We start from the raw sequence: 13,050 nt of genomic DNA on the forward strand, positions 1-13,050 counted from the left end.
TGCAAATCATATTGCATCAATATTTATTTCTTATGTTTTATAGATGGAATAGGTAAGTGACATCTGTATATAAATATTAAAAACAACAACATAAAACCTATATATACAATTAAAAGAGGAGCATAGAAATCTGACCAACTAGAGCAATACCATAGCATTAGGAGCTAATATACAGAGTGACATTCAAAATTAATTAAAGAAAGGGGCAAATATTTGACAATCCAATTTTCCTCAATTCTTTTGTATTTTTATTTTTTATTATAACCAAAATAACATTTTACCTAAATTCTGCATTAGATTCATTCTTCCAAATTTATTTATATGTACTATGGGAAATATAAGATCTTAGTAAAATAGACTCCATTCAAAATCCTTGTTCAGACCCTTGGGGGTTAAAGAATCTAATTTATGTATCCAGAACATCTCTCTAACCTTAAGGAGATGTTCTCTATCACCCCCCCCCCTCCTTGGTTTAATTACCTGATCTATGACTTGGAATCTAAGTTGACTAATATTATGACCTGCAGAGAGGAAGTGAGAGGACACTGGAGCTTCTTTGTTCTTACATCTTATATTTGATTTATGTTCTGTTATCCTCTCCCTTACCTCCCTGCAGGTCTCGCCAATATAAATAAGTCCACACGGACATTTTATCATATAAACAGCAAAGGTTGTTCTACATGTGAAGTATCTATTTATTGCAAACTTCCTTCCACTGATTGGATGATAAAAGCTTTTACCTTTTATCATAGAGCTGCAATGGCTGCAGTTCAAGCATGGATAGCATCTATTGTTGCTACTACCTATTGTTAGCTGTACATTTTTCTTACCAGTACCTATGTCAGTGTGGACAATTAAGTCCTTAATACTCTTATTTCTTTTATATGCGACCATAGGCCTCTTTTTAAATTCTTCAACCTGTGGATTGCACTCCCTTATATGCCAGTGCTTTTTTAAAACACCAGCAATTTTTTGACTGAACCTATTGTGTTGTGTTACAAATATTGCACTATTTTCTCCCTTTTTACTTTCTGGTTCTCTAGGCTCATCCTCTACAGTTGCAAGTTGTTCTGCTATTAATTTTTTAGGGTACTTTCTGGCAATAAATTTATTCGCCATCTCTTCTAGTCTTTGCTTGCATCTATCACTGTCTGAAACAATCCTTTTTACTCTAGTGAATTGGCTCTTAGGTGTTGCCTTGAAGATATTATTCGGATGGCAGCTACCATATTGTAATAAATTATTCTTGTCAGTTTTCTTTGTATATAAATAAGTTTCCAGGAAACCACATTTTTTATAAACATATGTATCCAAGTACTCTATACCCACTTCACTCATATTCAAACTGAATTTAAGTCCCTTCACAGAGCAATTTAGATCTTGTACAAATGACAGAAGGCTTCCAACGTCACCCCCGCACACGCCAAACACATCATCTATGTACCTCCACCAGGAGGCACCATAGAGTTGGAACAAGGCATTGGGGTACACAAAGTGTTCCTCAAAACTATTCATGAAAATGTTGGCGTATGTGGGGGCGACGTTGGAGCCCATCGCCGTTCCCTGTTTCTGAAGATAATAAGAATCCGTAAACAAAAAATAATTTTCATGCAATATTATGGTAAGCAAATCTATCAAAAACCAAATTTGAGTATAATTGCTATCAGTTTTTAAGATGTTTTCTACTGCTGCAATCCCACTTGTATGCGTAATAGAGGTGTACAGGCTGGAAACATCTAAAGTGAATAATATGCACTTATCACCAATATGTCCCAAATTTTTAAGTTTAGACAAAAAGTCATTGGTATCTTTTACATAGGAAGTTCTGGAGTTCTTTGAATTTCTGGATACTGAGGAGACTTGGCAAGTCTGTCACTTTGTGCCCCACTGAAAAAAGATACAGGTGTGCTGTTTCCACTAACCTTGGATATCACTGGAAAAACATCGCTGCCACCTATGTTTCAGATCTATATGACAATTAGTGATGTCGCAAATTGTTCGCCGGCGAATAGTTCCCGGCGAACATAGCATGTTTGCTTTCGCCGCGGCGGGCGAACATATGCGATGTTCGATCCGCCCCCTATTCGTCATCATTGAGTAATACTTTGACCCTGTACCTCACAGTCAGCAGGCACATTCCAGCCAATCAGCAGCAGACCCTCCCTCCCAGACCCTCCTACCTCCTGGACAGCATCCATTTTAGATTCATTCGGAAGCTGCATTGTTAGTGAGAGGAGGGACAGTGTAGCTGCTGCTGATTTAGTAGGGAAATCTATAGCTAGGCTAGTGTATTCAGTGTCCACTACAGTCCTGAAGGACTCATCTGATCTCTGCTGTAAGGACAGCTCCCCAAAAAGCCCTTTTTAGAGCTGCTTTTTTTTTTTCCCTGTGTAATCTAATTGCAGTTACCTGCCTTCCAGCGTGTGTGTCAGGCTCACAGCGTATACTGTGCCCACTTGCCCAGTGCCACCACTCATATCTGGTGTAACAGTAGTGTAGATTTTAAAAAAAACAACACTTTTTTGACTGTGTTAAATAATAGCAGTCAGTTTCCTTCACACATGTGCGTTTAAGTGCCTGCCTGCCAGGGCACAGTGTCACCCCAGTGCAACTCATATCTGGTGTAACAGTAGTGTAGATTTAAAAAAAAAAAAAACTTTTTTGACTGTGTTAAATAATAGCAGTCAGTTTTCTTCACACGTGTGCGTTTAAGTGCCTGCCTGCCAGGGCACAGTGTCACCCCAGTGCAACTCATATCTGGTGTAACAGTAGGGTAGATTTAAAAAAAACAACACTTTTTTGACTGTGTTAAATAATAGCAGTCAGTTTCCTTCACACGTGTGCGTTTAAGTGCCTGCCTGCCAGGGCACAGTGTCACCCCAGTGCAACTCATATCTGGTGTAAAAGTAGTGTAGATTTAAAAAAAAAAAAAAAACACTTTTTTGACTGTGTTAAATAATAGCAGTCAGTTTCCTTCACACGTGTGCGTTTAAGTGCCTGCCTGCCAGGGCACAGTGTCACCCCAGTGCAACTTATATCTGGTGTAACAGTAGTGTAGATTTAAAAAAAAAAAAAAACACTTTTTTGACTGTGTTAAATAATAGCAGTCAGTTTCCTTCACACGTGTGCGTTTCAGTGCCTGCCTGCCAGGGCACAGTGTCACCCCAGTGCAACTCATATCTGGTATAACAGTAGTGTACATACCTGATGTTTTAAAGCACGTTATTCCAAACAATTTAGGAATGTTAGGTGATTTATGCCCTTTATGGATTAAAACCAGACTCTGCATCAACTATGTAATTTTCCATGGGAGTTTTGCCATGGATCCCCCTCCGGCATGCCACAGTCCAGGTGTTAGTACCCTTGAAACAACTTTTCCATCACTATTGTGGCCAGAAAGAGTCCCTGTGGGTTTTAAAATTCGCCTGCCTATTGAAGTCTATGGCGGTTCGCCCGGTTCGCCCGTTCGCGAACAGTTGTGGAAGTTTGCGTCCGCCGTTTGCGAACGCAAAATTTTAGGTTCGCGACATCACTAATGACGATACAAACACACTGTCATATGATGGAATTTGTAATGATTTACAGATCCCATTGACACTCAGATTTGAGACTTTTCACCTCTGCTCCATTATTAGAGCGTGAGGGGTTCCCAAGAGATGCTACTGGATGGGAACAGAGGTGGACACAAATTCATGCGCTCAAGGGGACACTGTCGTTCCACTACGATATACTTCTTGAGCCCTCCTCTCACCATAAAATCTCCCAACATTTAGCATGGGAGAGGGAACTAAATTTTACCGCTGACACTGACTCCTGGCACAGAGAAATCATATTCACTAAGAAACTCTTACATTGCGCAACCTTATGGGAACTTCACTTCAAGCTCACAATGCGTTGGCATTTAGTCTCCACAGCTCTACATAGGATCTATAAAGATCAACCCCCCACATGCTGGAGAGAGTGTGGACAGCTGGGGACACAGAGTCACATTTGGTGGTCCTGCCCAAAAATTAAACCGATCTGGACACAACTCTTTTACATAATTTGTTCACTGAACATTACCCCTACACTCAGTCCCCAAACTTGTCTCCTTCACTTAGACTTTACAGCGATATCCCCTGCTCAAAAATCACTACTCATTTATTTACTAATGTCCACTAAACTCAAAATTGCAAAAGCTTGGAAGCAAAAATCACCCCCCTCCATCTCTCAAATCATTGCCACAGTACACTACCTACAGAAGATGGAATCATACTCTTACTCAGTTTTGGATAAGGTAGACTCTTACTACGAAATAGATATGTGCATGGCGAAAAAATTTGGTTCGGTTCGGATTGATTCAGATTTTTTGAAATTCGGTTCGGATCGATTCGAATTCGGAAAATTTTAATCAATTCAGTTCGGATTTGTTCCGGATTTATTCTGATTAGAATAAATTCAGTTCGGATTCGGTTCGGAAATTCTGAATTTCGGTAAGTGTTAGGTGGGATGTGCTGTGTATTATACTAGTATTATGTACTGTATATTAGGTGTAACCCATAGCAGAGTGATATAACCTAATATACTGTACAATACTAGTGTAATCCATGGCCATCCGAATCTACCGAATAAATCCGAATAAATCTGAACTAATTCAGATTTATTCGTTAGATTCGGCACTAATTTAATTCAGAAATTCGAATCTATCCGAATCCTGAATTTTACGAATTCGGCCGAATTTCCGAATTGATCCGAACCAAATTGCACATGTCTACTACGAAATCTGGGCACCCTGGATAGAGACAGTCCCCCGTTGAGGCAAACTAGGAATCCCAACTCTCTTTCCCCCCCTTTTTTTTTTTGTTATAACCTACGAGAGATATTGGACTCTGAGGTCTTAAATTTAAAATGAGAAACAATTGCGTGACCTGGAGCATTCTCACATTGTTGCTTCTACCTGAAGACCAGTTGCTGCAATTTAATTCCTACAAATATTATTAACTAGTATTTCTTTCTACATGTATATTGGTCTTATTTCAGGTTAATATGTTAGCTCTTGGTCAGGCATAACATGTAACTGTTTATACAAGTTGTTTATCCTGTACTTGTCTTTCTATCTTATCCCTACGTGGATACACTGGATGCTCATGTATGTACGCTTCTTACTTTCTCAATAAAAAGTTTCAAAGGAAAAAAATAAAAAATAATAAAAAAAAATATCTGCAGCTGATGGTGGGACAAGTTACAGACGGCTGAAATCTACTCTGCATCACACGCAAAGATGGAGACCGAATAGGTCCCATAACCTACCACAACAGCAATAAAGGGATGTAGGAGGGAAGTGGAGTGCCATAACTGACATCCAGGACTCATCTGGTAGCAACATCGGCAAAAGCCCTAATCGCACTCCTAGACTACCTTTGTAATGGATATACTACAAGATGTGCCAGATCTATATCAGCCGCCATTACAGGCCTAAGTAAATATATACACTGCATAACCATGCGGCCGCACTGAACTCTCACTGTACCAACTACAATTAGGTACTTAATTAAGGACACAAACAGAAACAGTAAGAAAATCTCTTTAAAACCCTTACCACACGAGTTACAGATACCTATAAAATAACAGCTCAGAGAGAGAGTGCAACTGGAACTTGATGTGATCTTGGTTTTCTATACCCTTTACATCTTGGTGACCCTTCAATCTGTTTTGGTGCTACAAATAGCACTTGTGGTTATATATACAAATATAAGTGTAACATTTCTAAACAGTCCTTGTAAATTATTGACACAGGGAATCCCCTGCAATACTCTTACTGAGTACAGAATATCCTAAAAGCAATAAGAAGATAGATAGATAAATAAATAAATATATATATATATATTGGTCATTTGGTTCAAAGTAATCAACACCCACACATATAAATATACCTTCAAATCTTCAATATTAGACTAACAAAGACGGAGTTATCAATCCACTCCTAAATCAGTAGAACTTCCATACAACATTGGGCTCATTACCCTCTCTGTAAAATATTCCAGACACATCTGTGACATTTTATTGAGCCCTCATTGCATAACTAGGGTGTTATATTATACTTACCTTACACTAATAGCCTGCAGCAATGGCTACCAAAAGGCACCTGAAACAGGACAGACCTCTTAAATCCTCATCAGGGAAATCTACTACGATATGCTCCTATATGCAAACCCCTGATCGCTCTAACACGAGAAGTAAACGGCTTTCTGTGGACCTTCAAACAACAAATGATTCCAACTCGCAACCTGAAGAAACACACCTTTCCATGTCCATTTGCCATGACCTGCCATCTAAACAGGACATTGCAAACATTGTTCGCACATGTATAAGGGAAGAACTTGCGGGCATCTGACAAGATATTCACACCTTAGGGTTTCAAGTGGAATCTTTGGAAAATAGTCAAGAAGAAATAAAAGATGATGTGCAGACCCTAACAGACCAAGTAACTTCACAACAAGAAACTATTTCAGCATTACAAGAGAAACTGGACTTGGAAAATCGAAGCAGAGGTAAGAACATCTGAATTAGAGGAGTCCCTGAAAGTGTACTTCCTCAAGATGTTCCAGTCTATCTACAATCACTATTTCAGCAGATAAAAGAACCTTCTTTTACTACAGATATCCAATGGGTTTGTCAGAGAGATATCATTATTCAGTTCAAAAACGTCTTAGAAAAAGAGATGCTTCTGAATCAATCAAGAAAATTACAACCAATCCGCTTCCGAGGTAACGTCTTGCAATTCTATCAAGACTTAGCCTCCCAAACACTACAAAGAAAAAAATAATTTGGACCTCTAACTACAATCCTCCGTAATAAAAAGATCCCATACCAATGGGGATTTCCAACCCAAATCTGGGTACTTCGAAACAATACATGTCTGACCTGCAGAACCTCAAAAGACACCATCTCCTTTTGCAACTCATTGGGGATAGACCCACCAACTGATCACACATCACAGAACCTCCCTTCATCTTCATCCCCTAGAAGAAATAAAGAATCATCCTCCTCTTGGAACACTGATACAGGCAAACAAGCTAAAGCAACTGTTCCTCCACAATCACTGAACAATCTCCCAAATACTTCACCATCAAAACAACATAAACTGGTTTCTGTGATCACCAAAGACCCTAAACACGAGAGCTGCCTGGGATTCATCTCTTTAAAATAAGTTCTGTTAAGTATACACAATGTATCTTCACATGTATAGCTTTTGTTGACACTATAGCTGATAAAGTTTGGTACCTTCTAACCAAAGGACTAGAAATGGCAGGTTATTAATATTACCATATAGATAACACTGATATTCTAGAAGCTCTCAATGAACTCATGTCATACATCTACCAGAATGATAAATCACCATTAAAACACTGGTTATACAGATTTTATTTAACAAAACCATGTAGGTTATTATAAAATGTTATAGAGTCTTATAAAAAAAAAATGTTTTGCTGTATTCTTTCTTTTAGCTGTTTTAAACTAGCTACTTATCTCATAGTCCTAAAACATTGTTTAGTTGCTATAAATGTGTCACTAAAACCATGGAAAACAAACATGGGATAAATCCCTTTTACAAAGTGAATATACTTTAGGGCTAGCTATAATTGTTCCCCCCATGATTGCTCCCAAGATTACCTATATTAGGAAGAGAGCTCTTTATTTGTTTGAGTTATTAAGTTTGTTCCAACTGTTCAATTTACTTCTCTTGTTAAATCTGAACAAAATGATATGCTGTCACTTGTTATATTTTAACATTCACAATGCCTTGATGTTTGTAATTTTGTTTATCTATGTACAACACTTACTCAAGTCATGTACCAACATATGCCCTATTTACCAGACATACCAAAATTCCTATCCTATACTAATGTCACACCCCAACCGTGAATTAACACCCCACTTAACTCTATTGGCCCAAAATGCTAAAGGGCTAAACTCGCCACAAAAAAGATTTAAGGCCTTATCAGACTTAGCGAAATGCCATATTGATATACTTTTCCTACAAGAAACACATTTATACACCATAAAGAACCCAAATACTTTGGAAAAACCTTGACTACACATTTCCACGGTTCAGGCCCAAGTAAAAAAAATGGCGTGAGTATCCTAATAAATAAATCTATTCCATTTACACTTGACCAAAAAGTCTCTTATATGGAAGGCCCATAACGCTTATCAACATATATGCCCCAAATAATTATCAGCTCCCATTCTTTCGTAACATGTTTAAGGAAACACTAAATCTGGCCAAAAGTCAGATTTATCTAGCGGGAGACTTCAATGTCCCCTTACAACCCAAAATTGATAGCACTAATACCAACATTCAAATACCCCGTAAACTTCCCACCGCTCTATGGAACGGTATAAGAGATAGGAATTTATATGACACCTGGAGATTCATACACCATGAAAAAAGGGATTATACCTTCTGCTTACATCCTAACAAGTTTTACAGTAGACTAGATTATATTTTTACAAATCAAAAAGGCCTCTCCCATGTTCACAAATGCAATATGTTCCCTACATCCTGGTCTGACCATTCGACTGTTAAATTGAAATTTACCTGGCCATATACATCCTTAACACCTTATCTATGGAAACTAGATGACTCCCTTTTAGACCACCCAGACTCAGTATCCAAATAAACTAATACCATAGAAGAGTACTTAAATCTTAACTCACACTTGATCAATAACAACTGTACAATTTGGGAAGCGCATAAATGTGTGCTTCAAGGTGAACTAATTAAACTCAAAGCATTCCACCAACAATCCTACCGTAAAGGATACCCATCTGACTCTAACATACTGAAACACATACAGACAGTCCGGGAAGAACTAGACAACTTTCTAGACATTGAATATCAATCTCAACGTAAAAAAAACTAATTGCATGTTTTATTTTGAGAATAATAGAGCAGGTAAACTCCTAGCTAGAGCATTAAATAAAAAAGATTTAAATCTTACATATATGAAATCAATAACCCACAAACAAAACCTTTCCAAACTACCCCAGAAATATTACAATCCTTTCATAATTACTATACCTCACTGATAAAAAGATACTCCCACGACCAATTATCTTTCAAATATGACAAATTATATAAAAAATTGCCCACTACCAGCGCTATCTGAAGAACAAAAAGAGCAAATCAACAGACCAATATCCTCCCAAGAAACCCTTTCTGCTGTCAAAACCCTGAAAATAGGAAAAAGCCCTGGTGCCGATGGCTTCACAGCCAAATATTATCGCACCATACTAGTACCATATTCTCGTCCATACTAGTCCCCCACCTCACTATACTGTTTAACGAAGCAACTGAGGACAATCCATTTCCACCCTCAATGCTAGAAACACAGGTGCTGCCGAAAACCAGGCAAACTACCTAACACTCCAGCTAACTTCCGCCCAATCTCCTTATTAAACATTAATATTAAACTTTTTGCAAAAATTCTAGCCTCCAGAATCAATTCTGTCCTAATTTTTTTTTAATATATTTATTTTAGAACCTCCAATATATCATAGATATAAAGTTTGCACCTAGAAAGGCATATAGACAGTAAGGTTGTACATGATAGAAAAACAACAAAACATATACACATGACTTATAGTTAACCAGTAAAACTAAACAGGCATATCTTTATCATTTTACCTCACATTGCTGGGGTTTCCCCAACTTTAAAGCAAAAACAAAAAGAAAAGAAGAATAAAAATAAAAAATACAAAAAAAAGGGGGGGGGGATAATTAATTTAGCTTTCTGCACCAGATAACCAAGGGATGGCGGAGATCGTATTCCTGAATGGGTAAACTATCTGTTCCTGTTGTACTTTGCTAAGAGAGCTTATCAATATACCCCATTTTTAAAGAATGTGTTCACTTTGTGCTCATTGTGTGCTTGAGTGTCAATTTGTTCTATAATTACTTGTTTCATAATAAAAATGTTCCATTCAGCAAATCTAGGTTTTTGTCTATTTTTCCATTTTTTTAATATTATGCTTCTGACAGTTAACACCACCATATTTATTTTTAATTGATTCTTTTAAATCATCCATTTTTTAGCCAGATCCTCCAAATTATTCTGACCCTCTTGAATTAGCATTACTCTATACCATGGTGATATAGAATACATTCCTTGCTTGACCATTCCTATCCAAGATTCCATCCTCTCCCAATTCCATTCATATCAATTATTCCTAATAATTTCATCAATGTAATGCCTAATTTGTAAAAATATGAAGAAATCTTTATTTTGTAGCAAACACTCTTGTTTCAGTGTTTCAAAGGTCTTAATAAATTTTCTATCTTGCTTTATTATTAGATATATACATTTTAGGCCTCTTCTTTCCCAATTTTTTAATACCGCTGAGTTTATACCTTCTGGAAATGCCAGATTGTTCTGTATTACCAAACACTTTGACATTCCGATTTCAGGGTCTTGGTAATCTTCTTAAAGCCTAGGCAATCTTTATGTAGAACAACAATTCTTTTTTTCAGATCTTCAGAGAGTTCTTTTCCATGAGGTGCTATGTTGAACTTCCAGTGACCAGTATGAGAGAGTGTGAGAGCAATAACACAAAATTTAACACAACTGCTCCCCTTTCACACCTGAGACCTTGTAACACTAATGAGTCATATGACACTGGGGAGGGGAAATCTCTAATTGGGCCCAATTTGGACATTTCCACTTAGGGGTGTACTCACTTTGGTTGCCAACGGTTTAGACATTAATGGCTGTGTGTTGAGTTATTTTGAGGGGACAGCAAATTTACACTGTTATAAAGACTGTACACTTACTACTTTACATCGTAGCAAAGTGTCATTTCTTCAGTGTTGTCATATGAAAAGATATACGGTAATTAAATATTTACAAAAATGTGAGGGGTGTTCTCACTTTTGTGAGATACTGTATATATATGTATAATCGTATACGTATATATTTAAATTTGCTGTCCATTGCAGTGTGACTTACCCCTTCGCTGTGCTCTTGTGAGTGCAATGGTTCCATGCAATGCAAATTCGAGGTCACGTTCGCATTGCACCTCACTTGTAATACCAGCGCACATTAGCGCGCACTGGTATTACTCAGCTGAGCTCAAATATCGCTTTAGCGCTCAATTTGTAATCTGGCCCTTAGTGGAGTTACAACATCTATTGAAAGTATAGGTTGCGCTAGAGCGATGTCGACTGCACTAACTCTGCTCTGGCAAATCTGTTTTACCATGGACTTTAAATATCAAGTTGTACTCTAACATCGGTCCAGCGATATTGGTTATTGTGTCCTTCGCTATCATTAGCGCAACCCCTGTAATCTGGACCATAGTATATTGTAGCTTAAAATGTACATTTGCCTTGTGATACAGACTTACAAACTTAACTGTTACTATTTTTTTTGTGTAGTAGCTCTGTTTATTTGTCTGTATTACTATGTACCCAGTGTATCTCACAGACTAATAAGTGTTAAAATTGCCTGTTTATTAATAAAATGGAATAAAATGTTTTGATAATATTAGATCAAAAATATGTTCCCGTTATTTTACAGAACAAAACATATTCCTATTGTTTTACAGAGCAGCAAAGAAGAAATTAAAAAGACAGAATATCTGCAATTAGAACATGCCAAAAGTGAGTTATTCCTTTCTGGTTGGTTTAAACATATTTTACATTTAATGTGCTCCTTTATTGAGTATTAAATTCCTGGATTAATCATAGACTTTGGCGGAGGGAAATTTAAGAATTGGATAAAACACACTCAACTAACACATTACATCACTACATGCCCACATAAATCAGACCTGCTCCGTCCTCTAACCCCCTTTGAAGCATTATGCCTAAACAACATATTAGTCAAAAACTCATTATCACTATCTCGAAAATGCACCCAAGCCTTAGACCAGACATCAGATGGCAGCAAGACCTAAACATTGACATGAGTAAGCCAGATTGGGACATAACATTCCGAAACACCTGTAAATCTTCCACCTCACCACACCTATTAGAACTTAACTATAAAGCGCTTCTACAGTGGTACCTGACCCCCATTCGTTTGAGCACTAGCTACCCAGGAGCCTCTGAACATTGTTGGAGAGGTTGCGGTGAACATGGTTCTTTGCTACATATTTGGTGGCAATGCACCAAAATAACTCCACTTTGGCAGACCATAGAGGATCATTTTTGTAATATATTCATAAATGACCTCACCCTAACCCAAAGAATTACTTTACTTAACGATCTTCCCAACTTCCATTGCAAGCTAAGACTACGGGGTAAATTTACCAAAGGTCGAGTGTAAATGATTCGCTGTAGTGAATAATGTCCGATCAACTTTGCTAAATGCCGACAGTCAGGCAGCCATTTTACTCACCTCTCTTGCTGAGTCTGGTGCAGAGTGTGTGATGCTGCTCATTTCCTGCACACACTCTTATGGTCAGACTGGTGTACATCATCCATGTGAGACAGGTTGCTGTCTCAGAATTGTGATGTCATCACTTATTATTTAAAGGGCCTCTGTTCAGTATGTTTTGCCCTTGCGTTGTCTCATACCTGTTTGCGAGTTCCAGTTCCTGTGTATTACCTGGCTGTCTGACGTCCCTCCTGGTTCAAAAAACCTCTGCACTGAATAGGATCATCTCCATATCGCTGAGGTAGAGGTGCAGAACCGGACATGCTCCTATTTAGATTGTAAGTTCCCACGGGAACAGGGCTCCCAATTCCTCCTGTATTTGTTTGTTAAATTTTGTCTGGTGTCTCAAATTGTACTGTCCTTTTATCTTTGTTACCTATGAACAGCGCTGCGGAATCTGTTGGCGCTTTATAAATAAAGAATAATAATAATAATAATAATAGTAGGACTAAGTGCAGCAGTGGAAATAGGAGTAGCCACAACTTGCGGGACACTTTGGTCCAAATGTGCAGTGCGAGTCAGCAGGGTTTGCAGGGCTAGTACAAATTGATCCAAATGGTGATCCTGTTCATCCATTCTGGAAATGATGGTAGATAAAGGTGGATTATTAGCACCATCAGGATTCATGGCC

At 37.9% G+C, this 13,050-nt stretch overlaps 1 protein-coding gene across 1 annotated transcript in view; it reads left to right on the forward strand.

Annotated features, from left to right (window-relative positions):
• Window positions 1-11,937, forward strand: part of LOC128647190 (uncharacterized) — a 106,499-nt gene extending 94,562 nt beyond the window's left edge. Inside the window, exons 6-7 of the mRNA XM_053699974.1 lie at window positions 11,587-11,641; window positions 11,729-11,937. Of these exons, the coding sequence (XP_053555949.1) occupies window positions 11,587-11,641; window positions 11,729-11,937 (264 nt within the window). The remainder of the gene's footprint in view (window positions 1-11,586; window positions 11,642-11,728) is intronic.
• Window positions 11,938-13,050: the final 1,113 nt, after the last annotated feature.

Source organism: Bombina bombina, chromosome 2, assembly GCF_027579735.1.
Source record: "Bombina bombina isolate aBomBom1 chromosome 2, aBomBom1.pri, whole genome shotgun sequence".
In the NCBI taxonomy this organism is placed as follows: domain Eukaryota; kingdom Metazoa; phylum Chordata; class Amphibia; order Anura; family Bombinatoridae; genus Bombina; species Bombina bombina.